We start from the raw sequence: 25,555 nt of genomic DNA, 5'->3' as shown, positions 1-25,555 counted from the left end.
CTCTTGATCTCGGTTAGTTGGTTACTTGTAACTACTTGTAACTACTTGTAGAAGATCTCCTAGTTTTGAGATTGCCATGTGTGCTGTACTACACATAGAAAATGATCCAAGCAATAGTTGCTACTATACATGCTTGACTCGGCTTTGGTTATCGCGACTGAGCTACACCGAAAAGAAAGGATTGCTGGAAATAGTTAATAGTATTAATCCATACTTGTATTTGGTGCGCTCAATGACTGGCCGGGCCATCATTGACATTAACCTACGGAAGTTCTATCTGTATCTACATGTAACTAAATAAATCCTCCACTTTCTACCAACGGATAATTAAATAAAAGTCATATCTTGAGCCAGGCGATACCTACAAAAGCTCTCCCTTGATGGGCCTTCGCAAACAATCGTCCTTGTCGTTTTCCCACATGCCCAAAAGGCCATCCTTTTCCGTGACTCCATACTGCACCATGACGCCCTTTTCCTCCCCCCCATCCAGGAGTTGAGCCAGCTTATGCGCATCCAAGTTTGCCGCCGTGTTCTCCAAAGCCACGCCATTGCGAGTCAGCGTCCTGAACGAGACAGCCAGTTCCAGCGGGCTCATGGACGTCTCGCGGCCGAGCGTCCACCACGAGAGCAGCAGCGGCAAAACAGCTAGCGCGCCGACGACACTGACAATGAGCGCGGGGACTAGCGCCCCGTGGTTGATGGCGTAGATGACGTCGCTGCGCTCCGACGTGTAGCTCAGGTTTTGATGCAGCGCGTTGCGCGAGCCGTAGTCGAGGGCCAGGCGGAAGGCCAGTTGGCGGAAGCTGTTGAGAATGTCGTTGGTCGGGCTGTTGAAGGCGTCGCCGATAATCCACCGTGTCGGGTCGTTGGAATTACTGCCGAGAGCTATGTATTTGCGCCCGAGGAGGTAGGTGAAGCACAGGGGCCCTCGACATTCGGAAACGCTGTAGGGAAATGCAAACGCGCTGGATCCTTTGGTGCCGTACACCATGGTCCCATATTTGGCAAGGCCGGCGGTGGTTTCGGAGCCGTCCCAATTTGTAGGGTTTCTGTTGTCTCCAGTTAGCATTCCAAGTATCAGGCGTCACTCTTTAGAAAAAATGGCAGTGCATTGCTTACAAGCCCTCAAGGGCAACGTCATCTTTGTAAGAAGACGATTGGAAACTAATGTTACGGCCTTGCACAAATACCTTGAATCGCATTCGGCTGAGGCCCAGGAAGCACAAGTCTGTCACAATGTTTCCAGAAACATTTAGCGATGGCCGCCGAGTGACATTCAACCTGAGGCCCCAAACGTCTTCCACAGATATGCTTGATATATCGATAGAAAGAGTAGTCAGGTTGACAGAGCCTGTTCCGGCCCCCTTTGCCAATCTGGTCATATTGTACGGTGTCAAGGTCTGGTTACACGAGATATTAAAACCAACGGCCTCGACGGCATTCAACGAGCAGTTTGAACATGGCTGTGTAGTGTTGTCAAAGACCATTGGGGCGCCCTGCTGCATGTCAGATGTCACTGCGGTGAAGTTGTCAGATGGCGAAACAAGGTTCGAGTGGTCGATAATTGCAAAGTATAATTTCATAGTCTGGGCAATTGGGGCGTTGATGTGCCCAGAAATCGGGACGACGATGGATTGGATGTCGAGAACTCGTTGGATAAGCGGTCCCCGAAGAAGTGCTGTGATGGCAACCGCAAGACAAACTGATAATATGGTTAGTATCGAAGGCTGAAGGCCGATGCTGTATATTGGCCATGGTATTAGCTGCACTTACCTGTGCTAAGCAAGACCGCCTTTCCTTTGGCCAGGCTCTTTAAACCACCGAGTGGCCCCTGGCCAGCTAGCCAATGGTAATGCAAGTTCACTAACTACATTCATCAGTTCCAGTCTATTCCGAGATTGAAGGTTGATATACCTGTGTCCCATCCAAAGCCCTCGTCCAGTAATGGATATTAACAGCTTCGGCCATCGCAAAGCTCAGTGCAGTGTTAGCAACAGTCGACGTGTATGCAAGAATGACCGACGGCTGCAAGCTGCTATTTGTATAGCTTGATACCGACTGTCCCTTGACGCGCAATATGGTGAACAGTGCCAGACCCGTACAGCACAGACTCAGCAAGATGCTGAAGATGGCCCAGATGGGGAACGAGCGCAGGAATCCTGACCGCCATGGCACAGGCGTGGCAACGTCAGATGTAGCCGGTGCCGGTGCTGGCGATGGATCAGCGCCCCCATGAACGTCGGCGACAGCAGTATTGCTGGAGCTTAACGTCGCCATGGAGTCGGACAACATGAGGCGGTCATTGTTGGGCGGCGGGCCCCGACTCGGGCGGACTTCGGGATCGAAGTGGAGAAACGCCGGGTCGTCGTTAGACCCGGGCCGGTGGTATCTTGGTGCGGAGGGCATGACAGGTAGAGTATACATGTACGTGACGAAGAGAAGCTTCCCGTGGATGTAGGTACGGAGCCACGGTATGTTTATGAATGTCCCTACTTGTACTCAAGAAGATACCGAGATGTAGCACTGCCTTGAAATCGGCCTTCCTTCCCCCCCTTGTCCGCTACAATCACAACCTGCAACCCGCAGCCTCGCTATGCGGGACATGGAGCAGACTGAGCGCTTCGAGCTGCATCCACTTCTTCAAGGATACACGAGCTGCAGATTGGCAACACAAACGCCCAATTGCGCAAGTCATAATGGATGTCTGCCCTGTAGTCGGGCGAACTGGCGTTACGGTAGGGGCCAGCGCTTCCCGGGGTTGTCTGACCAATCAGCGACAGTGGGGGGCTGTCAAACGCCACACTTGAGGCGCTTCGGCGGGTTAGGGGTATGTGATTAGGGTTAGATGTCTATGATGATGGCGAGATGGAAATCGCCGCGAGCTTGCAGGGATTACTGCATGCTGATGCACATACTGGCAGTGTCAGTATTAATGCCATTGATGGGTGGATGGCGTTGGCATGAAATTCCCAAGGGCGGTTGTTGTGGAATCCCTGCCATGGAAAACAAAAAAAAAAGCGTATCAGCATGACGCTGGATTGAGCATTGGCTGTCTGGGTTTGGATAGTGGTCACGTGGTATACTTTGATCGATGATATCGATGGATCAAGCACGGACTCAATGGAGGAGAGATGAGGTCGTTACTGGACGCCAGAGAGGCTATTTCGAGCAGCGAAGACGAAAGACCTTCGGCGTCTTGGGTGCAATGGCACACAATGAGGCAGGGGAGCAAATACTCAGATTTCCATGGGCGAGCTGGAAATGTCAACGTCGGAAAAGCGGCGTTGTCTCCAGCACTAAAACAGGAGATTCTGTTTTTGGCAAGATTCTGACTAAGCCCAAACGGGGAGGCCTAAATCTGGGGAAATGTGGGGGAGGAGGCAAAGGACGCTCGAGGCAAGTATGTGTGAAATAGCCATGAAAGGGATTCTGGGGATCAGCTGAAAGAGTACAAGAGACAACCGTCACAAGTCGACCACGGCTGCTTACCAGTTGTCACGATCACGGCCACGACGTGGAGGCGTAAGAAAGCTCTCCTCCTGCGCACTATCGTCACGATGCTGCTTCTCAGACGTGTCTGGGGAAAACGGTCAGACTGGTCAGACTGACAAAGACAGAGGGGTCCCCTTGTTGGTGCAGGTCTTGTGCTGATTGAAGCTCTGGATCACAGGGGCTTGCTCTTGTCTGCGCCCTGAGGCTTCTGAGGCTTGTTGTTTCGCCTTCTCGGATCCCTTGGACACGGTCCAATGCAGGTGGAAAAAAGTGCCTTTTTTATTTTATTTTAATCTCATGCACCCGGCTCACCAGAATTGGAGGCGTCTGGGCTGGATGAAGGGAAGTAGTAAGAGAGAACGAGAGAGACAGAGTCAGAGACAGAGCCAATCGCTATGTAAGTACAGATCTCTCTGACAAACGCCCACAAAGAAGACAAGACAAGCCTAAGACTAAAGAACAGTTGACTACTACAAATTAGCTTGACAGAGCTATTAGCCGCAGCGAATCACAGCCCGTCGATAGGGAATCTGAGACAGGCATTTCCACTTACACAATTAGATTTAGAAGTTCTGCCGCAGCGTAATTCCGATTATGACGTGAGTTATCAGGGTAATCGGCTCCTCAGTATGGAAGATGCGGGGAAGAAGGCCCGCGCAGAGATAGCAAGCAGCCAGCCTCTGTTGCCTCTGAACCTATAAGCGGCAGATGTGTGCGTGTGGAAGCCGTGGGCGGCGAGAAATGAAAGGGAGGGAACGCAGTTGGAGAAACTTGTTCTCTTGTAAGTGAGCCGGCCCCCCCCCCCCCCCTGAAAACGACGGCCCAAAGAATGGTTGAACCTCTGCGACCAAGGGAGTGTGGAACGGGGGTCGATTGAGACAAGAGGAGAGAGGCAGATATGCAGTCAAATCCGTATTCTGGTTATACTACGACTACTACTACAGAACATTTACACCCCACAGTCTCTTCGCAGATTCAATTCCACATGCATTCTGATCCATGACGAGGCTGATGTCGGGTCTCAGTGGACAATGAGACCAGAACAGCAAAGATTTTTCGGATCGTGGGGCTATGGCCTTGTGGTTGAGTCGCCTAGAGTTTGTGCGGTGTAACTTGTGCAGGGCTGGCAGGCCAGGAAGTCGCTAGGGGCACAATCCAGCCAATCAACCCATGGACATGGACATGAACAGGTCTCATAGGAGTGTGTGCAAGTGTAGAGACAAGGAGGACAAGAAGTGCACAACTATCGTTGGACAAAACTGGTGTAAAGCCACAGATGGACGTATGGTTATAATGTGGCCGGGTATTACTTTACTTACAGCCCCATGTAGGCGGTCTGTGCCCCCGGGGGCACACTCACTTGGTTGTGCTGCTTTGCTTTACAGGGGTGGGGTTATTGGATTGAGGAAACAAGCAACGAGGGCTCGGCACAACTGGGGAGAAGAAGACAGAAGGCGACCGAAGGTCTTGGTTTACTTTGTGTGTATTTGGTGGAACTATCAATCGGAGACTTAACACAACGGAGAGTCAAGCGGCAAAGGCTAAGCAAGCAAGAAGAAAGTAACAAAACTCGAAAATGCGCTGTTGTGCAAGAGAAGCGAGCAGAAAGCAAAAGAACATGGGGCCTCGGAGGGGGGGGGGGTCTTCTGGACCAAACTGGGACCCCCCGCTCGCTTTGAGGCCAACAAGATATCGTAGAAGCAATAAAACGCAGACGCAGACGCAGACGATGCCGACTCCCGAGAACAATAACCCTTCAACGCCAGTGGTGGACAGACATCCCATCCCGGCCGAGCAAAGCGGACCGGGAGGCAGAAATTATAAAAGACAATTCCAAGACAGAAAAGAAGGCGTTGACACGACTGGAATGTTGTCAATAGCCAGTGTCAAAAGACACAAAGAACAGAAGAGCAAAGAAAAAAAAACCGTGCCGGTTCAACAAAGAGAAGGAGAGAGAGGTACGCCGGTCCCTTGTTTTAGTTGTGCTCCATCAGAGCCTTGGCGGTATTCTCAGCCCGGCGCGCAGCAACCTCGCGGTCACGGCGCTCCTTTTCGCGGAACGCCTTTTCGCGCAGCTCGCGCTCGCGGCGCTCAGCCGACTTCTTGGCCGACAGGCGGTGCGAGAGCAGGTCGCGGCTGAGCGGGGCGGAGACGGCGGCGGCGCCCAGGGCTGGCGACGGGACGTGGCGCGGCGTCAGCGACGCGTAGTCAAAGTAGTTGAGCACAGTGCCAGGCAGCGGCGTCGAGAGGCACTCGGTGCAGCCCTCGTGGTGGCACAGCGAGCAGGTGTCGCTGATGGCCAGCATGGTGTTGCATTGGCAGCAGCGGTTGTAGTTGAAGCCCATGGTGACGGAGGAGGAGGAGGAGGAGGAGAAGTAGATGGTGATGGTATAAGATGGAGTATCAAAAGGTCTTTGTGGTATAAGAGTTCACAGAGAAGAGAAGAAAAGGTCACAGTTAATCAATGCTTAGAGGTTAAGAAGTGTACTTGGTGCGGTCTTGTCTTCCGACGCAATCAAAGTCGGATGATGCGGGAGGTCGTTGTCTTTATACCCGCGGCCAGAAGTGGCAATAGCCAAGACAAGACGAGAGGAAGGAGGAAGGAGGCACCAGCGAGGAAGGTAGGCCAGGGTGAGGCAAGAACAGAAAGCACCGAGCCGAGCTTCCTTGGATTATTTTTTGTAAAAAAAAAAGAAATATTTTATTATTTCGGTTTTCTTCCCCGTGTAAGTTCCCCAGTGCGGTGCGTCCTTTCCTCTTTCACGTTTTCCTCCAAAGATCCTGCTTGAACGTTTCAGTTCTTATTTTTTTCTTTTTTTTTTCTATTCCCATCATCCGCTCTAATGCGCCTGGTTTCTCCCTCTTCATCTTGCCCTAACTCCCGAAGAAAGAAAAAGAAGAAGAACCAACAAAAAAAAAGTCTTCCAACTGGTCCCATGGACCAACCGTTCGATCATGTCTGCCCACCCACCTGACGAGATCCTCGTCTCATTTTTCTTCGTATTATTGGCCTTTTAATATTTCCCTCCTGTTCTGTTCTGCGGCTGCCGTGGTCGCTTTGCCTGCATCCTAATGCTGCAGGGCCTCGCATCGCTGGCATTGAGAATACCTTGTTTTATTACGTTGCTTTTTCCCTGTTGTGGGGTGGTTTTTGATCCTGACGCTCTGTTTTTTTCTTTTCTGCTTGTTTTGGCTGATCACCGGCCGACTCCGGCGTTGGCCGACGTGAAGAACGAGCAAAGTGTTAACTAGTTCACTATTCATGCGGTAGTTAGTTATGTGTGTGCATTCAGATCCCTGAAATGCTGCTTTTCTCTTTTTCTTTTGCCGCCTGGTGATTGGCCAGCCCAGGCTTTTTCCTCTTCCTTTTTTTTCTTGCTTCGTCTGGACTTACATCCTTCTTCGTGGCGTCTTTCATCCCAGACCACTCACTCCATTCCTCAGTGCCCAGCAACGCGAAAGAACCGGAGCATCAATGTCCAGCCAGGCCTTTTCGTAAAAAGCAGAGAAAACACAGCAGCCGAAACACCATCTCACCACATGACTTGGCACGCCAGATCCAGACAGAGAGTGGCGAATCTGCGCGTGGCCAGGAGCAGCACAGCACACTCTGCTCGAAAACCGCCAGATTTCTCGGCTGCTGCAAGCCAGCTCAGCCCAGCACAGGCGCTTCGCCCTGCGCCGTTGCCGGCATAAACCCACACCTAGGCAGTTCTTGTTAATCCCATGTTTTGCGCCGAGGACAGCCGCACCTCTCGGCTTGTTGTCGGTGGTGGTCTCGTTCATGTTATGACCCCCACGGCTATATCGCCAAGAACACCGTTACATGGTCTTCTTTCCTCCTCCATGGAGAGGGGTGTGCATACATATGTGTTGCTTGCCCTGTTCTCGTTCCTAGACTCTGGTTCCTCTTGACCCTCTCCTCCTTTCCTCTCCTCCCCCTGCACAGCCAGCCTTGACTTGGCCTGTCGTCAAAACGTGGGGCCCCATCCGTCTTGCTGTACTCACTATATAGTTCCCCCCTCTGCTGTGCTGTCATCTTTGCTGCCTAAGCCAGAGACAGAGCCCAGAGAGCGTACAAAAACGACGTTGTGTATGCGTGTCCAGACGCAACTCCGCGTGCAGCGTGCAGCTCCCTCCGGATGCAACGCTGCCAAGGGCTCAGCCGATTTTCGGGGATTTCAGGCTTATGGTCAGTTATAGCTAGGCTTATAGGTCAACTCCACTCTAACCCTGTGTTTCTCCCTTGCTGCTAGACCCTAACTTCTCGTGTAACCTGGGAGTGGCTGTCGCTCTGCATGCTGATTGGCTGGGTCCCGTCTTAGTCAGTGGGGGGCACAAAGACACATGTCACAGCCATACAAGCCAGGCTCTGGACATGCATAAACTGCACGTAGAGTCATGACATGGGCTGACCCTAAATGTATTGTTGCTATTCAGAAGGGATTTGTCTATTGCTGCAACCTGTCCAACGGGCCCTACTTAGCACCAAGAGCTCTTGGTCACTACGGCATCTGCAGTCCAACCAGCAAACGAGTTTACCAGCGGCATCATGGCTAAAAACCAAATCACCAGCAAAATGCCGAAAAACACCACATCTTCTGATCGTACATCGCCGGTAAACACGACCCTACCACGCCACGTTAGCTGAATAGACCCATGTTTCTCTCCACAACCGGCTGGCTCATAGTTGACTTACCCAAACACCGAAACACCGTACGTTCGCATCGAGCGTTTAGCCGCCTCCATCTCCCGGCGACACGTGCTCCGCGTATTCACCAGGAACTGCTCCATCATGGCAAAGTCCCTATCGTGCTCTGCCCGGAGCTTCTCGAGCGCCCGCGTCAGCGCCTCAATGTTGGCATCCCCGCCGGCATCGCTGCTGCCGCCGGTGGTGTCAACGCCAGCAGCGACATTGCAAACCGACGACGCCTTTGTGCTGTCTGCAGAGCTCGGATGGTCCCGGCGACTATCGGCGTTGCAAACAGACCACGCGGGCGTGGCGCTGCTGCCGCTGCCGCTGCCGCTGCCGCTGCCGACGTCACTGCTGTTACTCTGGTTGCTTGTGCTGGTGTCACCGTTGACGCTCGCCAAGCTGCTTGGTGTCGCATAGCCTGGTGTCCCGCCGCCGCCGCCACCGCCTGCGTGCATGCTGCTGGCCATGCGTCCGCCGACGAGCGCAAAGGGGCTCACAGGCGGGCTACGTAGAGCCACGGCGTGGGATCTGTGCGCGTGTGGCTCCTCCCAGGAAAGCTTTTCCGGGACTGAGCCGCCGGCAGAGGACGAAGCAGGGTTAGAGACCTATGTGGAAAGCGAAAAGAGTTGTTAGCTTTTTGGGAGGATTAACTATACCGTAGGCTTTTCAAGCTCCTGGATTGGGCGGAAGGGAAGCTTACAGAGACTGCGGAGGGCAACATTGCGGCAAAGAAAAGGGAAACAAAAAAAGAAGAGGAAAACGCCGAGCATCAATGGCTAACAACAGATATCGAAACAAGATGGCCAATGAAGAAAGAGTCCAGAAGACAATAACAACAATAAGAAGAAGAAGAAGAGGAAGAAGAATAAAAAAGTCTTCATGTAAAAAGGTTAAATACTCCAAAGCAAATTGTCGCCCACCTACCTCTCCACCACTCCGTCGCCTCAGTTGCTGTGCGGTAGACATCTTAACCAAGATTTCAAGACATAACGGCGCTCCCCGGGGCTGGGTGGGGAGGGGGGGGGAAGTGATGGAGCTTTTTTTTTTCTTTTCTTGTTTTCTCGCCCTTTCTTTTACATTTTTTCTATTGACACATACGACTTGAAGACACTTCCAGGTCCATGAAGATGAAGTTTCGATTGTAGAGTCTGGGGCGCATGCTATGTTAAAAGGTTCCAAGAAGATGGATGAGGGTCATGTACAAAAAGAAAAAAAGAAAAACACTGTAATTAAACCCTTGTGAAACCTTCGCAACAAACTCACACATTCGAAGAGAATTTCTGCCTTGACGTCTTGTCTGGCCCTTTTTTTTCTTTTTCTTTGCCTGGCAGATCTACCACCTCTTGACACCGTCTCTTCCTGATATGACCAAGGCACTCAGTCAGTCACGTACCTTTTGTCTCACGCTGAAGCCAACACAGGAACGTCCACCTCCTACAGGTCCCAGTCAGGCGTGAGACATTGTTAGACGGTAGACCAGCAGAGTAACCAAGCCGTCAAACACGTACAAACATAGGTACATAGGCATTGCATTAGTTATATGCAGCAAAAAGTTATTAGTTACATACATATTGGAACGAGAAAATAATGCACAACCAAGAAAAAAAAAAGAAGCAGGACCGAATGAGACCACCGGCCGTACCCTGTGAAACACCCACTGAGCCTTTTCTAGCTCGATATACTCCCAAAACACCTGCGCAATGCCCGTGTCAAATCCGTAGACTATGACCCCCTCCAAAAAAAGACACCATGACTCCGACCACGCCAATATCCCTGTGGCAAAGAAGCTGAAAGAAAGAACGAAAAGAAAAGCAAAAAAAAAAAACTCCAAGAATGTGCCCAGATGCGCTCCACGCTCAACCGAACCGCCTACTCTCCTCCTCTTGCTCCTTCTTGCGCTCCTCTTCTTCCGTCAGCTGGTAGCTCCAGTGCTGGAAGCCCTCGCCACGCACCCAGCTGATGCCCTTGCGCCAGTTATTCTCACGCACGGCTCTCGCGTCCTTTTCATACACGACGCTCGAAATCATGAGTGCCAGGACAAAGAGCCACACGTCGCCGCTGCGCATGCCAACCCACCAGCGGCGCTTCACGCCGACTTTCCAGAGAGAGTCGATGCTGAGACGAGCCGACGACAGGAACGTGCTGCGTCCGTTTTTGCGCTCGATAAAGGACCATAGCCCGGCAATAAATCCACCAAGGAAGAATCGCTGGCGTGCTAGGAAGGATCCCGGGAACCAGCTCTGGAAGAAGCAGATAGATGCCCAGGCGGACGAGATGCTACCTGTGATCAAGGTGCTGAGCTTGAGCGAGCGCAAGATGATGTTGGTAAATAGCTTCATGGGCGCGTCGGTGAGAGTCCGGAAGCGTGGAAGCAACGACATGGCCGAGTAAACGGCAAATAGAGTCTTGGCAATAGGCGGGAATGATTGCAGCCAGAATGTGAGATAAGTGCGCATACATGAGGGGTCATTGGGATGCAGTGTGGCGCATGAAAGTGACTTGATTAGTGGGTGGGCACGGGCGGTCAATGGGCTGATGGCGGCCAGAGACGCCGGCAAGACCTCTTTGTTAGGAAACAAAGTAGGCGAAACATAGGTTCTGGGAGAAACATGGTTAGTCATGGTCGTTGTAGAGTAATATTTGAGACGGGTGGTTCGGTCTTACGGCCAGTTAAGTTTTGCCATGCCGGCAAGAGAGTCTACAACGTCGTATGTAGAAGGCCACGGCAGACTGAAGGAGTACCCCTCAGGCCGATTTTGCAGATAGGTCATGGACTGCTTCATGATCCAATCTGTGTATGCTACAGGCGAGCAATCGCGGTCAAAGACCAAAGTGTTGAGAAGCTGACCAAACACCAAGGGCTGGGTGAGCCAGCTTCCAAACCACCAGGGACGATCATTCTTGATCTTGAAACCGTTGGTCAGAGTTTTGAACCCCCAAATCATGCCCTCGTATTCTAACAAGTTCCAAGAAAACTCAAGGGCCCGGAAGAGGGCGTAGAGGGCCATGGAAACACGCATGTGTTTTGCAGGAGAAATGCCGAGCATGACGCCAGCAAACGAGGCGCCAACGGCCGGCGCGTACTGTGAGGTGAGAGCGGCAGCAACACGAGGATTTCGGAGGCGGAATGGCGCTGCTGAGGCATCCAGCAAGTGTCCTCGCAGTCGGGTCAGGAATCTGAACAGTAATCTGTAAAGCAATAAAATCGTAGAAAGAGATACAGAAAGCCGCAGCGTTGGCGACTTGTGGAGGGGCTGCTTCTTGGTTGATGGACTTCTAAAAAAAGAAGTGTCAGTATTCTCACGTTTGGCCTGATGCCATTTGATTGATGGCTGTGGTGCACATACTCTTTCTTTTTGCCGAGTTTGAGCATAACCATATCCCACATCTTCGAGGCCAGGCCGGTCAAAACAAACACACGCATCGAGTGTCTGACGGCGCGCGCATTGTAGTCGTTTTCCTCGGCTTCATCTTCGGCGTCGTTGGGATCGACCAGGCCTTTGCCCTGCATTCGATCCTTTTGTCGCTCAGCCGTATCGCTGCCCACCATTTGCTCCACGCGAGCGGGCGTAGGCGCGGACTGCGACAAGACCTGTGACCGCGAGAGCAAGTACTTGTGCAGGGTGGAGTACTCGCGAGCCGAGATTGTGTAGCGGAGGGCATTGCGGAGGATGGGATCTGGCAGGCCGCTGGGGGCCTTTTGCGCGGGAGATGCCAAGCGTGGGGGCGGCGGAGGCGGGGCCGGCAGAGACGCTGTTGCTGATTTCAGGGAGGCGACGGCCTCGGTGTGCGAGAGGGTCGGGGATGCATGGGGCGACCGCCGGCGCGGAGGGGACGACGACGGCATCGTGGCGGCCGCAGCGTGGGTGGCGTGTGCAATATGATATTGGCAATAAGGCCGGGCGTATGTGCTGTTGTCTCTGGCTCAAGGCGTCTGTCTTGTGGCATATGGTGCAATTCGAGATTGCCAAGTCAATGGTTATTTCCAGGCCCCTTTCGCCGTCACAATTGAAAACGGGATTTGTTGGCGATGCAGCGACTATTTTGGTGAAGTGATGCGATGAAAAAAAAAATATCCAAGAAAAAAAGGAGGCAATAAGCAAAGGTTGCGAGATAGATGGAGAAGAAGAAAGGAAGGAGCGGACGGCGGCGCTTGCTTAAAGTTCAAAGTAGTCAATCAAGGAAGTCGCGGCACACAACAACAAAGAGGAGGAAGGAGAGGAGTGACGCCAACAAAATGCAGCGGAAATCGTCTCCAAAAAAAGGCAAGACAGGAAAGAAAGAAGGTGTGGCCCCTCCCCTCCTTCCTTGTGTCTTCTTTCTCCAATCCTCCACCACATCTCATGCACAAATGAACAAACCAACTGCATAATAACTTGCACAGCTATAGTTAGAGCGCAAATTATGAACTGGCGGCAGTCATCTTACTCGGCAAGATTGCGACAGGGGGGGTAGGCTTTTGGCTTCTGGCCTTTGCCTTGCCCTACAGTGAGCACTTAGGGAATTTGGGGGGATGCCGGCAAGAATGAGAGAGCCACCAGCAACAGCGCACTTGAGCTTCGCCTGTTCTGTTTCGCCCGTCTGCTGCTCCCTGGCCCATGCCATGCCAACCGTCTTAGACCCTGGCCGGCTCTGGTTGAGCTTCACTGACATTGAGTAGCCTGGCTGTATTGGCAGCTCGGACTCGTGGGCTAGTTACCGGCCTAACTACATCTTCACATGCTGTTGTCTTCCCCTCGTCAAGCTTCTCTGTCTCAGCGCCATCCTTGTCCTCCTGCGTGGCAGACCTCGGCTGTGCGCCTTTTTTTGGGATGACCTCATCTGTAATTTGCGTCTTCAAGTTCTCCAAGTCTGTAGGTGCTAAACAAGGAGCTAAGGCAAGCTTTCCTCTGTGCTGCTCCTGCGCCCTTGTTCCTTCTCGGGGTTGTTAATCTGGAGCAGATCGGTGCCATTGGAATCCATACATGTATTGGCTGCTTCACTAAATCAAAATACTGTAAGTTCATTGTTACTGCGTGCTTGTGCTTGCCATCTATGGGCATGTGCACACGGCTTCTCTGTATTCATTGCTCATAATCTGCTCTTCTATTTGGTCACATCGCTTCTCTTCCATGGGCGGCCCGCCCTTTGACACGCTGGCTTGGACTTTCGGGATGCTTCGCTGGTTACCATGTATTGCGATACATCGGCTGATAGACAGCCCTATTAGATTGGTTAGCCATGCATATTTCAAACATGACATGTTCCGTAACCCTAAGGAGTCAGTCACCCTCCCTTGATGTAGCACTACATCTGTACTACACGATCCAAGATCAACGACATGTAAACACCATGAGCATCCCTCTAATCAACGCGTCGAAACATTGGCATGTTGTAGTCAAAATGTATGTAGTTATGTATTTTTTTTCCCAGTACGAATGTTAACCCCGTAATATTCTTTGGTCTCATTAAAAACGTAGAAACAGAATGAAGAAGAAAAAGAAGAAAAAGAAAACCCGCGAAAAGTAAAAGAGAGAGGGAGAAGAAAGAAAAAGGAAGGAAAGAGAGAAGGTATGTGATAGTGATCGAATGTGATGAAGGTAAAAACAACTTGAAGAAAATGCGAGAAAAGAAAAAAAAAAGTAGTCAAGACAGAATGATCAGAAGCGAAAAGAAAAGAAAGAAAGAGAAAAGAAAACGCAGAGTTGGAATGGACGCGGCAACGAAAAAAAAATCACAACAACAACGCTAAATGAACAACAATGTCAATCGTCTCTAAGGGTACAGGCCAAAGTCGGTCTGATGTGAGCCGATTATGTTGTTGTCTGCGTCTGTGTTTTCAACTGGCACCCATTTTTTCAAGAGGTTCGTCTTGCTCGTGCCCTCCTCGAGATACTCTTTCCAGCACAGAATGTCCCATGTGCCGAGAACCTGCGGCTCGTAGCGCTGCAGACGCGGAAGAATCGTCGCCAGCTCGGCACCGGTGGCCTTGCCTACGACAACTGCCGATTGAAGATTGAGACGCCGTCTCTCACGTTCGTCGATAATTTGTTTGGCTACAATGCTGCGGGCCGTGTTGTTGCGCCAGCCGTTGACGCCGCCCTGAAGGTCATTTTCTAGAGTCTCTTTCAGGATATCGAATGGTAGATTGATAAGTACACGCGAGAGAATCTTGAAGTGCACAAAAGGCTCCGAAGCCAGAGTGGCGTTGCCGGCCTCGTTGTCTTTAGGAGCCGGCTCAGGGGTGTTGGTAAGGTCACCGAACTGGATGTGAGAGACATTTGATAGCCGCTTTTCGCCTTTGTTATGGCGAAGAATAGAAATACGGCTATCCTTGCTAAAGATGGATGCAGGAGCGGGCACAGCGGGAGGTGATGTGGGCGTAGTCATGCCCGGAGGCACAGACATGGGCATGCGGCGGTATTCTAATGGGTCTGCAACACTAGAGTCCAGCTCAAAGTTTGCAGGAAAGTTGTTGATTAAAAAGTCAATGACGCCTTGGATCAGGGTCTTTGATGCTGGGTCCATCGGCGTGTCAGCGTTGATGAGACCTCTATTAGGCATGTTGCCCAGGGCGAACTCGAGAGCGCTTTCAATTGTATCCCACGATAGAAACTGCAAAGCCATGCGAGACCCTCGGATGGCCACTTCAGGTAGATCAAGAATGCGACCGGCAATAGAGTATCCAAGTGAGAAGTTGAAACGGTCGAGGCCATTGCCAGCCATAGATAGACCATCGCCCATGGGAAGAGGCTCGGGGATAGCAAACAAATCATATCCGTAGAGATATTGCAGTGCAAAAATGAAAGCATCTGACCGGGCAAATCTACTGTTGACGTGTAGAACAACATGCGGGAGACTCTCGCCCTGAGGCGGTACCGATGGCGAAGTTACAATGATTTGGTTAAGAACTTCGCTTTGAGCTAGAACCAGACGATGGGCTGGCATGCGAAGTGGGGATATGCCTCCATGACGGATTTCAAGAATACAATCGGCCAGGGTATTGACGTTGAAGTGGCTCTTGAAGTGGTTGATCATGGGAAGTCGAATTGAGCCAAAATCGGGAGGTCCAGGCGGCCCCATGTGGGAGTTTTGATTGTGAGGGTGGTGAGGGTGTTGACCCATAGGGCCGTGTCGCGGACCCATATAAGGCTGCATCATATGGGGCATATCGGCTGACATGTGGTGTTGGTGTTGAAGCTGGTGGCGACCGTCGTCAACGATATTTTGACCAGGCATGGGTGGCGGCTGGTTGTACATGGGGTAGTTGACCATGTTTTCCTCGCCATGGCCCGACGACTGCGAATCATGAAAGCTGTGAGGCGTTGAAGGGGGGCCATGGGCGAATCCATTAGAGGGTCCATTATAAACCTCCGATGGGTAAGCGTTCATGGGTCTTCCGTAATTGTCCACGGGCACATATTCTCCGTTGTACGGCATGTGAGGCATTGGGCGGTAGCCATTAGCTCCCGCACCACCTCCACGGCGGGTATCAGGGCCAGGCATACCATTGTGGTTAACAGGCATACCTGGAGGAGGGAACGCAGTGGATTGGGGTCCAGGAGAAGACGTATTGGATTCATGGAACGGATACTGCAGCGAGCTGGTACTGTGATGATTGTAGTGGCGGAAATGAATGTCGACCTGGGGTGGACGAGGGCGAGGTGCGTAGAAAGGAACACGGGGGCCGCCAGGTTGCATGTATGGGTAGCCAGGGGCATCGTTGCGTTGTGAGGACGGAACAAAGTTGGCGGACGAGCCGTTGATCCGGGGCTTGGAGGTAGCAGGGGCGGTTGCGATGGCGGTTGCAGTCGGAGTCGGGTTGTCAGAATCCTTGTCGGGGTTAGTGGGCGGGCCGCTCTGCACAATGGGATCGCGGTTGTATTGTTGCTGGTGTAGTTGGTGAGAAGGAGGATTGTTTTCGGGCCCAGACAAAAAAGCCGATGCAGTTGTCTTGGACACGGAATCCGCAGCGGGGCTGACGATTGTGTCAGTCTGCTTTGTGTTGTTTAGGTCCTTGGGGGTTGAAGAAGACAGCGCACTGGGGGCGATTCCGTTTGGGAGCTTCTTCAAAGGCGGTGAGGTATCAGAGCCCGGAGCAGCTGAGGCCGTTGTCGCCGAGATGGTAGGGGTCAGCGGAGTGTTGGCTAGCAGGGACGAAGGCATGCTAGGCTTGTTGTCTCGGCGGTGGGCTGGACCGGGGCCGATAATGGGAAGCGCGGGGACAATCTTCCGAACACTTCTCCGAGGCTTTGCGGCAACTGCGGCGGAGGCAGATGCAGCGGCCGACGTGGTGTGATCGTGGGAAGTCATATTCGGTGACCTGGAGAGATGTACTTGACTCGTCACAGGAAGGCGGCGGGGAGAAGGACGATTAGTCACAGAAAAATGGGTTGAGAGGGTATTGTTGAGTGTTAGTCAAACGTCGCATCTCAGGGCCAGATGTGCCACGGCTGAGGGTGAGGGTGAGGGTGGATGGGGTGATGGGGCGTGTGTATTCTGGTGGTGGTGGTCGGTCAGCCAGCCTAGAGGCGCTGAGTGGTTGTCGGCGGTCTGCTGAGGCTTCGAGAGGAAAACGACCAGGCTTGGATGGACGAGTTGTCACAAAGGTTGGCGACACCGATGGCAAGACGGCAGAGAAAAAAGTCAGAGGCCACAAAGGAAAGGAGCCAGAACGGGCTGGAAAAATCCCAACTACATATGTGGGGTGGATGCAGCTGCAGCCCAAACGACGGGGAGAAGGCGAAGATGAAGGGCAGAAAAAGAGGGCCAGGTAAGCTCAGCTCGGTGGTGAGGCGAGGGAAGAACTTGGCCAAGTAGACTTAGTTAGCCAGGTAACTGGTTATGTAACCAAAGATAACTAACTGCAAGAACAGGTGGATGGTACTTTTACTGCTCCTGCCGTCGTGTGGCTGGTCTGGAGGGGCGATGCCTAAAGAGGGTTTGGTGTGGTGTTGGTTGACTAAGCACCGCACACCAAGTTTTGTATCCAAGCAAACATATCATCAACTGCATGAATGGCGAAACAGGCGAGAAGAAATACAAAACACAGTTTGCTCACCCAGGGCGTTGGCCAGGCAAGATGCACTCATGCGTGTTGTTTTACGGCAGGCAGAAGGCCAGAAGACATGGCACTGACTGTATGGTAGACCATCGGTACCTGAACCCTAAGATGTTGGCCTGGCCGGGATTCACTTGACAAGGCTGAGCCCCACCAAAACAGGAAGACACGGTAGTGGCAGGCATGCGCCTGCAAACAACGACGCTCCATGGAAGACAACAGAACCTCGTAGATACACACATATTTGCAATCAAGTACATGCACACTTTGTTTATGCCAGAAAGTACCGCCCATCTATATCCATTTTGCTTCTTCACAGGCTAACCACACCCTGGCAAGGGTTTTAATTGACCTGGTTGAATGTCGGTTGACTCACTTTATAATACGACGTGACATCATTGGTTCTTGATAACTGGTTGCTTGGCCTTAACTGCTATGCGCACAAGAGCTGTAATCTGATGGCTAGTGCCGGGACCAACCCTAGACCCTAGCATTTCATGATCTTCGACAACGGCCATGGTGCCAACTTTGCTCAACGCTCATGTGTTCTCTATTGTGTGTGCATGTGGCCACCACTTGAAACTCTATTCTACAACTAAAACCAAACTCCAATACGCCCTTGATGCTGTGGCATTCGAAATGCAGTCCTCCCATTCAAAGCCAATCCTCTATACCTTGCGTGGCGCCCAGTTATGAAGCCACGTTCTCATGTTATCCAAGTTGCCGTTGTCTGCCTCAGCCGCAGCGACGCACCACTCCAGCCCAAACACGTTTTCTGCCGCTAGAGCTTCTGCTAACAGCCGGCGTTTTTGATTCAGCTCCTCGACGCACAGAAACATTGGTGCATCCTCCTTCCAAATGTCTTCAAGCAAAGGCTTGACCATGGGCAGCGCCTCGGATGTCTTGGTGCCCTTTGGTGTCAGACCGCTATTCTTGCGGCCGGTTTTGCACCATTCATTGGCACATGAGGCTCTATTGCAGCCTGCGATGAGCTGTGTGAGATACTTGCGTTCGATGCGCCGGCGCATCGCCTTGCCTTCGGGATCATGGACACTAGCAAACAGCGGCTCGAAGCAGCCGGGACAGAAGCCCAGCCGGTCAATACTTCCCGGATCAGCAAAGGGACGCACAGCACCGCGGGGGCCGACACCGAATCGTGTGCGGCTACAGTGCTGGTTGCGACATATCAACGGAGCAGAACGGCTGACTTTATTTAGCTCGTGGGTTTTCATGTGAGTCTGCATGTCTCGCAGCCGGACAATCTTGTCGCAGAGGTGGCATTCCGTGGTGCGCCCGCCATCAGCAAGTTCGTGTGCTGTGAGGCCAGAGAGAATCATCTCGGCCGATGGGTTTTCGGGGTCGCCTTCTTGCGGAACCTCCAGGTGGCAGAACTGGCATAAGATTATTTTGCCTGGACACACACTCATTCTGTGTTGTGCTAGCAAAGGGAGTGAGCCAACCTCGTGGCTACAAAGATCGCATTTGTGTTTTGTATGGTGAATCGCATCGTGCTTCGCCTTGCTGGCAGAGGAAACCCCAAAGGCATCATCATACTCACAATGCCAGTGACTAGTCCATTCTTCCGAGGACTTTTGGAACACGTTGTGGCACTTGGGACAGGTGATATTGTTGCGCCGGCAAAAGTTCTCATGTAGAAGTATTGTTCGCTTGGGAATCCACTGTCGGCAGTTTTTGCATTGTTCATCTTCTGGATTGCGAGACTCGGAATCTCTATTCAGATCGTTTAGAGGATCGCTAACAGGATCATTGACAACAGAGGCGCGGAGACTGAACGAAACAAGATGTGGATCGGCGTCTGGTCCTTTATAGCCATGGATAGAAATCAGAAGTGACTCCGCGTTCTCCAGTTCCACGTTGGACGGCTGAATTATGATGCTTTTGACACCGTCTTTTGCAGGTTCATAGTTTCCGAATACATGCTCATGGGCTCGAGGAGGTACTCGGTGTCTTGTGGAGCGTGGTGATATGAAGAGATCGATGGAAACATCAGTGTTGATTCCGGAAACCTGTATTTCAATTGGGCGAGAGTGATCCCATGACGGCAGTTCATAGTCGACGTATTCCCCTGGCACTACTTGGCCACTGACTGCTTTCCAGATGTCAATCTCACCACCAGCGGAAGAGTTTTCACTCTTCTCAGAGTTTTGTTTGGATAGCAAGCGAGCGGTTTCCTTTGCCTGCTCTTCATCAAGCGGTTGAATATCGACCTCGAGATCTGTATCAACCACGCAGATTCCATCGTGGCCTTTGGGTTGGAACTGGTCGATTAAGAACGAGTATTTTGCCGTGCCATTGGTAAATGAGAGCACCGCGTTCTTTGTCAGTGTTGTGTAACGTGCACGCAGTTGCTGCTCCAGGAGAGCTTTCCAGTCTTCTGAGAAGTAGCCGGCCTCAAGAGGGCGTAGCCGTACAAAGGTACCCTTGACAGCTTGCTGTGCATGTACTGCGATCTGGCAGGACAACGCGCTGGTCAGGGGGGCTGGGTGCTGGCCATCCAAACTATCGCTATCTGTAGTGAGATCAACAGGGTCGCTAGACCTACCGGACAGGGCCGGGGTCGGGTCGATGCCCAAGGCATCATAGAGATACGGACTCAAGCCGACGAAACCCTCTTCCGCCGAGAACTCGCGGATGCCGGCAAAGACTGTTTTCCCGTTGGCAGGATTAGACAGACGGAACATGAGCGGGTGTGGTAGCTTCTGGTCATGGTCGGAGCTCAGGAAGCCCCCGTAACCCTGATACGGAGCACCCGCGTCGTTGACCCGTACAGCCGCAGAGAGAAGTTGCTCGAGAGCTGAGTGAGGCAGAGCGATTTTGTCGCCAACGAGATTGCGAGCTTTGGCCTCGTCAGGATGCATCAAGCGGAAAGTAGCGGCCCATTTGAGCGGTGGCGTCTCGGGCGACGATTCCATGTCCATGGCCATGGCAAGGGAAGCAAGTGCAAGTGGTGGCTTGCGTCGCAGTGGGATGGTTAACAGTTGGAGAGAGAGCAAGTCTTGCTTGAAACGGAGATGCAAAAATTTGTGGGGGAGGGGGAGATATTGGGATGAGAGAAGACACGGTGAAAATTTTAGATGGGGGAAAAAAGAGGTTTGTTGACTCGAGGTGTATCTACGTCATCGACGAGTGTACATAAGAGACTCGGGGAAGGTGATGTAAGGCTGAAATGTGGTGTTGTTATATATGTGATACTGTAGACTGTAGAGGGTTCATATTTGCACCAGGCTCCCAATGGCATACATCACCACCTGTAAATATTGAGTGGGGGCCGAAGGTGGGTGTAATGGTTGGTTTAGGCTACAGGCCAGCAGTCGGTTCTATAGTTGTAACTGGGCTTGAGAAGAGCCTAGAATGTGCTGGAGGAGGCTCAGAGCTAGGCCCAGAGCTGCTAGAGAGTTGGCACATGGCAAAAATGCCTGTTTGGGCAATGCCAAATATAGCAGCGCTTCTAATGAACGTGAGCGCAAATACGTTTCTGGGCGGGCATCCAGAGACCAGAGAAGCTGATTAATAACTAGCGATCAGTTAACATGGCGGTCAAACTACTGCGTTCAAGCTTACGCATTGCCGACTGAAAATACGACAGCCAGATTCAGCCCAAGTTCCAGAGGGGCCGGATAAATCCTTGGTCAAGATATACCGACAACTCCAATTCACGATGCGCTGAGAAAAAACCCGCATCATGTGGGAAACCCCAGTCTCGGCCGACCACAGAGAGAGAGAGACTTTGCTTTTATACTTGCTGGCAAAGCCATCCCCGTTCTCGCCAATACTTCCGCTCCTATTGAAGGCGTCCACCGAAGCAAGCCAGCGGGCGGCCGGGACAAGCTTGTAACAATACAAACAGCTATTAAGCAGTTGGTTAAATACTTGCAAAGTGCAAAGCTTGGGACAAGTGCCACCCAACAGTCACAACCCGGGGATGTGACAGCCAGCAAATCCGGGGTACGACTCTCCTCCTACCTTGCCTCACGAGAACATCAAACGAACCAGGAGAGGGAGGCGAGGCGAGGGAGAGGGGGAGAGGGGGCTGGCCGGGCTTTTGGGGTAGAGATGTCTGTGTGGTTGAGACGATGGGAGAGCGCAAGAGAAGGAGAAGGCCGATGTCAAGTATGTGTGTGTTTCTTTATGTCTTGGGTGATGCGGGCGATATATGACGTTCTGCCGGGGGGGGGGGGGGGGGAGGGGGGGCCTGTGGTGTTCATCTGCGCAGGATACACACGAGTGTTTCAGCGGCTTGTTCTGTGCGCTTATACCATCCAGCACTTGGACCAGCAGGATGGCAGTTCTATAGTACAAGCCCAAGTCCGGACTAGCGCTTGGAGTGAAGAGTGAAGCAGTGAAGCAGTGAAGCCCAGCTAGCAGCCGTAACGCCCAGGCGCACCTGTTGTGCCAGTCCTGATCTGGCAAACTGAGCCGCTGTAGGGTGCTAGCAAAAACAGTCAAGTGCAGATGTGATACCACGCTTGTTTTTGTTGCCGCAGGCGTAGTGCCTCGGCATGGGGAGAGAGAGCAATGTATTGTACGTACATACGTACAAACATACATACATGCAGATACATGCAGATATGGCTTCCAACTGCTGCATGGGTACTTTGGCTGTGGCTCTGGCTGTACTGTACGTCACATCAGACAAAACTTGGCGTGCTCATGTGAGATGTGAGTTCCCATCCCATCAGTTGAAGCGCCGCTCTTCCGGCTTGCATCTCGTTCGATTGTCCTTTGAGCAGGGCTTGCGTGGCGGGCGCCTCCCACACACCAGAGTCACGGCAGATGGACTGATGGGACTCCCAAGACTAAGACGAACACCAAGACCTAAGAAAGACTGCCTGGACAGGAGGTCGCCCCAGGGCAAGGCCAAGCGAACCTCCGGCCCTTTGTATAAGTACAAGCACCAGCACCGGCATCATACCTGCATGCTTGTACCTGTACGCACATGATGGCGCTGGTTGTTCCGTCCACACAAGCCCAGGTCGACTGGACTGGACTGGACTTGTTCAAATATCCAACCCAACTAGGGTGGTGTAGGCGCTCCGCTGTCTTTCTCAGGATCACACAGTTCAGTCGGACCCAGGGCCCAGGGTGTTTTATCGGTGATTTTATGTTTGTAGCCTATACTCTCGTTAATGTTAATGCGGTTATGTGCACGGTATGAGCGGTATCAGCGCGAACAGCTTTAACCTGGACAGGAAACAAACCAGAAAAGAAAGAAGAAGTAAAAAAAAACCTGGACAAACCACTTGTATGTTTTGCCGTTGGATGGCCAAGCCAAGCCAGAAGACCAGCGTCCAGGCACAGGCCTGCTGTTCTCTCTTTTTTCTTTTTTTTCTTTGCAGTCTTAGCTAGAGCATGTTCCTTTGTTATATTTATATCAGAGCCTCTGCCGTACCACTCGCCGTCTTCTTCTACTTCCCTTCCGCGTAAACGGCCTCTTGTTCTTTTGTTCTGCATAGTAAAAGCATCTCTCATTGTCTTCTTGTCCCGTCACCCTCCTCATACACTCACCGTCCTCTTTGCTTGTTTGTTTTACCATTTGCTCTCACACATCTTACACCATGGCTGCCTCACAATCCTGCCATGAGGCTCTTCAGCTGACCGACGTCATTGCCAACTCTCTTGTTCTTGACCACATTCTCCCCTATCTCAGCGCCTACGAGCGCCTACGGCTGGCCAGCACCAGCAGATACAACCGCTGGCTGCTGATGGACAACACCCACTTCTTCCGTCATCTGGACATGGGCACCGTCAAGACAATCAACTTCAAGGTCAAGGAGGCCGAGGTTGACGAGTTTGATCCCAATGCCCAGATCCGCGACTATCTGACCGAGGATGAGTACGTCGTGCCCTACATATTCTAACCATCAATGTAAATGTACTGACAAACTGTGTAGTTTCATGTCTGGCCCTATCCGCGGCATCTTTTCGTTTCTACGCCGGGCCAACTTCCTCAATGACATCCAGACTCTGATCCTTGACGGCCTACCAGTGACAGCCGATGTGTGCCACGAAATTCTAACAGACCCCAGTTTCAATGTACGCATCTTGTCCATCCGCGGAGTCAAGTCTCTCAATGAGCGCAAGCTCTGTGATTCTCTCCGGACAGCCTGCCGGCAGACTCGCCCCAAGGGCACGCCTAGACTCAAGGGTCTGTATGTCTTTGGCGCCCCGGACAACAAGGAGCGCTCTGGAACTACAGCAGACGCCTGGTACCACAAGCGAGGACAGGTGATCCAGCGCAATGTGGTTTCCGAATGGGGAGCCACCCTTCAGGATTGCCGCGACGTGCTCGCCTTTGACAGCGTGCTATGCAAGGGACCGGCGCATGCCAACTCGCCTGTACACGGCTGCTACAACACGTCTTCAATCACAGGCTCGGCGGCCGCCCAGTGGGCTGTGGCTACATACTCGCTCGGCGGTTGCGCCGGCTGTGGCTCGGCGCCCGAGGGCCTCACGTACTGCGACAAATACACGCCCGCGTCCGACATGCCCATGATTTCGCCGCCGCCGCTACTGACGTCGACAGTGCGCGCGGCTACGCTACCCTGCGCAGAGACCATGGCTGGCGCTGGCGGCGGCGCGCCGGACCAGCTGTGCTTCGTAGCTCGCTGCGAAGCGTGCGTGCGCGGACGCATGTGCCGCTGCTGCAACAAGTGGTACTGCGAAGAATGCTACCCAGTCATGCAGTCCGGGCCACACGTCGAAGCGCCCGCCATGGCACTGGCTGCCGCTTCCGAGGCGTCGTCGCCGCTTAGCTCGTCGCCCGCCAGCGTTTCCAGTGCGCTTAGTGTGGGATCGGCCCTTTCGGGCCTTTCGATTGGCAGCAGTGTGTCATCGGTGTCTCTGGGCCTAGGCGACGCTACACCAGTACCAATGGTAAGTCCTTCCTCCTCCACCCAAAAGATGGCACATGGGCTGCGCGAATAAAGCGTCGGTCAATACCAAGGAGATCGACCCCGGAGCCTCGAAACCTCACGCTCCCCCATCTGGTGTTTGGGTTGTGTTAGTTGTCAAAACAAAAGTCGGTCGGGCCACCATGACGACAGGGGTGGCCAGTTTTTTTTTTTTGCTTCTTTTCTCCGAATCGAATCCTTCGAACCTGCGCTTTCTTCTCCCTGGTTTCCTGTTTCGATGCCCCTTCTCGTACATCCGAGCTAAGCCGAGCCGAGCACACCTGCTAACACCGAGACTCTCCTCGGCCTCTAGAATCCTATTGCTCGCCAATGCATTGAGTGCGGCTTTAATGTGGGTCCCGCCCCCTGGTTCCCTGTCTCCAGACCCCCTGTTTCCTGCTTCCCTGTCTGATCCTGCGGCGGGCTTGACTTGATCGTCTGGATTTCTGCATCTTGATTGACTTTGTCTCGCCCGAATCGTCCACTTGGACCAGCCGAGCCCCCTGCCTGGTGGCACTGACACGCACGCCTCCCCTCGCCTCGCCTCACCGGACGACCTCACCTCACCTCACCTCACCTCACCTCACACATTGGCACCGCACCACTCTCCCAGACAACACACCACCATCCATCCTGCTCTCGTTTGCTTTGGCTTGGCTGCCCATGGCCACATTCCCGTGCTGCATCTGCATCTGCATCCGAGCTCACTCCACCCCATGCTGCCGGCCAGCCCATTCATCATGCCACAATCAGAACCTCAACCTCGACCTTGGCTATGACCTCCCTCACTAACCCAAACCCTAGTGCCTCGATTGCTTCTCCGCCGCCCAGAAGCGCTGCGATGGCTGTGGCGACGGCTACTGTCTGAAGCACCATGAAGGATCGTCTAGTCACTACGTGAGCTGCCCTGCAATTGATCCGCCTCGAACTTCACATGCTGACCTCACCTACTCCCAACCAGTGCAGTCGTAGGTGCCCTTCACCGTCTCCTTCAGCCTGTTCACAATAGATTTGCTCCGTCTATTCTGCCTGCATCTTGTATTTACCGCCCTACCTGGCGCACAGCTCTGGTTGGCATTGGTCTCTATCGCTGCCTTCCCACCGCCGTTGCTGCCCTCCCCGGTCGCAAGGACTCATTGCTAACATGCTACGCCCTTCTTGTGTTTGGCTTAATCAGGGTGTAATGCTAGATCACGCACCCGCGCAACCACCGCCCACACTGCCGCTGTGCCAATTCCTCACTCCTCCGCCTCCGTCTTCCCAACTTATCCCGCTGGACGGCCAAGACAACATACTGAGGCATGGTCGCAGTGGATGAGCCGCCAGAGAGCACCGATACCCATCAACGCCCGCCCCATGCACCGCAATGTGAGGCTGCGTGATAGATTTTAGCTAACTCTACTTTTTTCTTTTTCG

At 52.7% G+C, this 25,555-nt stretch overlaps 7 protein-coding genes across 7 annotated transcripts; 1 reads left to right on the top strand and 6 right to left on the bottom strand.

The window, feature by feature from the left end:
* Window positions 1–361: 361 nt before the first annotated feature.
* BROUX77_004019 (uncharacterized protein) lies at window positions 362–2,406 on the bottom strand (the record flags this gene model as incomplete). The annotated part of the gene is made up of 4 exons (XM_073748736.1): window positions 362–1,049; window positions 1,120–1,702; window positions 1,774–1,867; window positions 1,915–2,406. The coding sequence occupies 4 exons, from the start codon at window positions 2,404–2,406 to the stop codon at window positions 362–364; spliced, it is 1,857 nt and encodes a 618-aa protein (XP_073606444.1).
* A 3,062-nt stretch (window positions 2,407–5,468) lies between these two features.
* BROUX77_004018 (uncharacterized protein) lies at window positions 5,469–5,837 on the bottom strand (the record flags this gene model as incomplete). The annotated part of the gene is made up of 1 exon (XM_073748735.1): window positions 5,469–5,837. The coding sequence occupies one exon, from the start codon at window positions 5,835–5,837 to the stop codon at window positions 5,469–5,471; it is 369 nt and encodes a 122-aa protein (XP_073606443.1).
* A 2,137-nt stretch (window positions 5,838–7,974) lies between these two features.
* Window positions 7,975–8,909, bottom strand: BROUX77_004017 (uncharacterized protein; the record flags this gene model as incomplete). Its single annotated transcript, XM_073748733.1, has 3 exons — window positions 7,975–8,122; window positions 8,192–8,793; window positions 8,889–8,909. The coding sequence occupies 3 exons, from the start codon at window positions 8,907–8,909 to the stop codon at window positions 7,975–7,977; spliced, it is 771 nt and encodes a 256-aa protein (XP_073606442.1).
* Window positions 8,910–10,044: 1,135 nt separating this feature from the next.
* On the bottom strand, window positions 10,045–12,035 carry BROUX77_004016 (uncharacterized protein; the record flags this gene model as incomplete). Its single annotated transcript, XM_073748732.1, has 3 exons — window positions 10,045–10,786; window positions 10,853–11,464; window positions 11,536–12,035. 3 exons carry the CDS (start codon window positions 12,033–12,035, stop codon window positions 10,045–10,047), a joined length of 1,854 nt encoding a protein of 617 aa, XP_073606441.1.
* Window positions 12,036–13,942: 1,907 nt separating this feature from the next.
* On the bottom strand, window positions 13,943–16,480 carry BROUX77_004015 (uncharacterized protein; the record flags this gene model as incomplete). The annotated part of the gene is made up of 1 exon (XM_073748731.1): window positions 13,943–16,480. One exon carries the CDS (start codon window positions 16,478–16,480, stop codon window positions 13,943–13,945), a length of 2,538 nt encoding a protein of 845 aa, XP_073606440.1.
* Window positions 16,481–17,896: 1,416 nt separating this feature from the next.
* BROUX77_004014 (uncharacterized protein) lies at window positions 17,897–20,161 on the bottom strand (the record flags this gene model as incomplete). The annotated part of the gene is made up of 1 exon (XM_073748730.1): window positions 17,897–20,161. The coding sequence occupies one exon, from the start codon at window positions 20,159–20,161 to the stop codon at window positions 17,897–17,899; it is 2,265 nt and encodes a 754-aa protein (XP_073606439.1).
* Window positions 20,162–22,804: 2,643 nt separating this feature from the next.
* Window positions 22,805–25,531, top strand: BROUX77_004013 (uncharacterized protein; the record flags this gene model as incomplete). Its single annotated transcript, XM_073748729.1, has 5 exons — window positions 22,805–23,082; window positions 23,141–24,122; window positions 24,453–24,491; window positions 24,944–25,107; window positions 25,330–25,531. 5 exons carry the CDS (start codon window positions 22,805–22,807, stop codon window positions 25,529–25,531), a joined length of 1,665 nt encoding a protein of 554 aa, XP_073606438.1.
* Between the last annotated feature and the right edge of the window lie 24 nt (window positions 25,532–25,555).

The sequence above is a fragment of the Berkeleyomyces rouxiae genome (assembly GCF_048999995.1).
Source record: "Berkeleyomyces rouxiae strain 22BRR77 chromosome Unknown BrBRR77_ptg000003l, whole genome shotgun sequence".
Classification (NCBI taxonomy): Eukaryota; Fungi; Ascomycota; class Sordariomycetes; order Microascales; family Ceratocystidaceae; genus Berkeleyomyces; species Berkeleyomyces rouxiae.
Note: the sequence above shows the minus strand (reverse complement) of the source record. Positions and strands in the feature narration are given on the sequence as shown.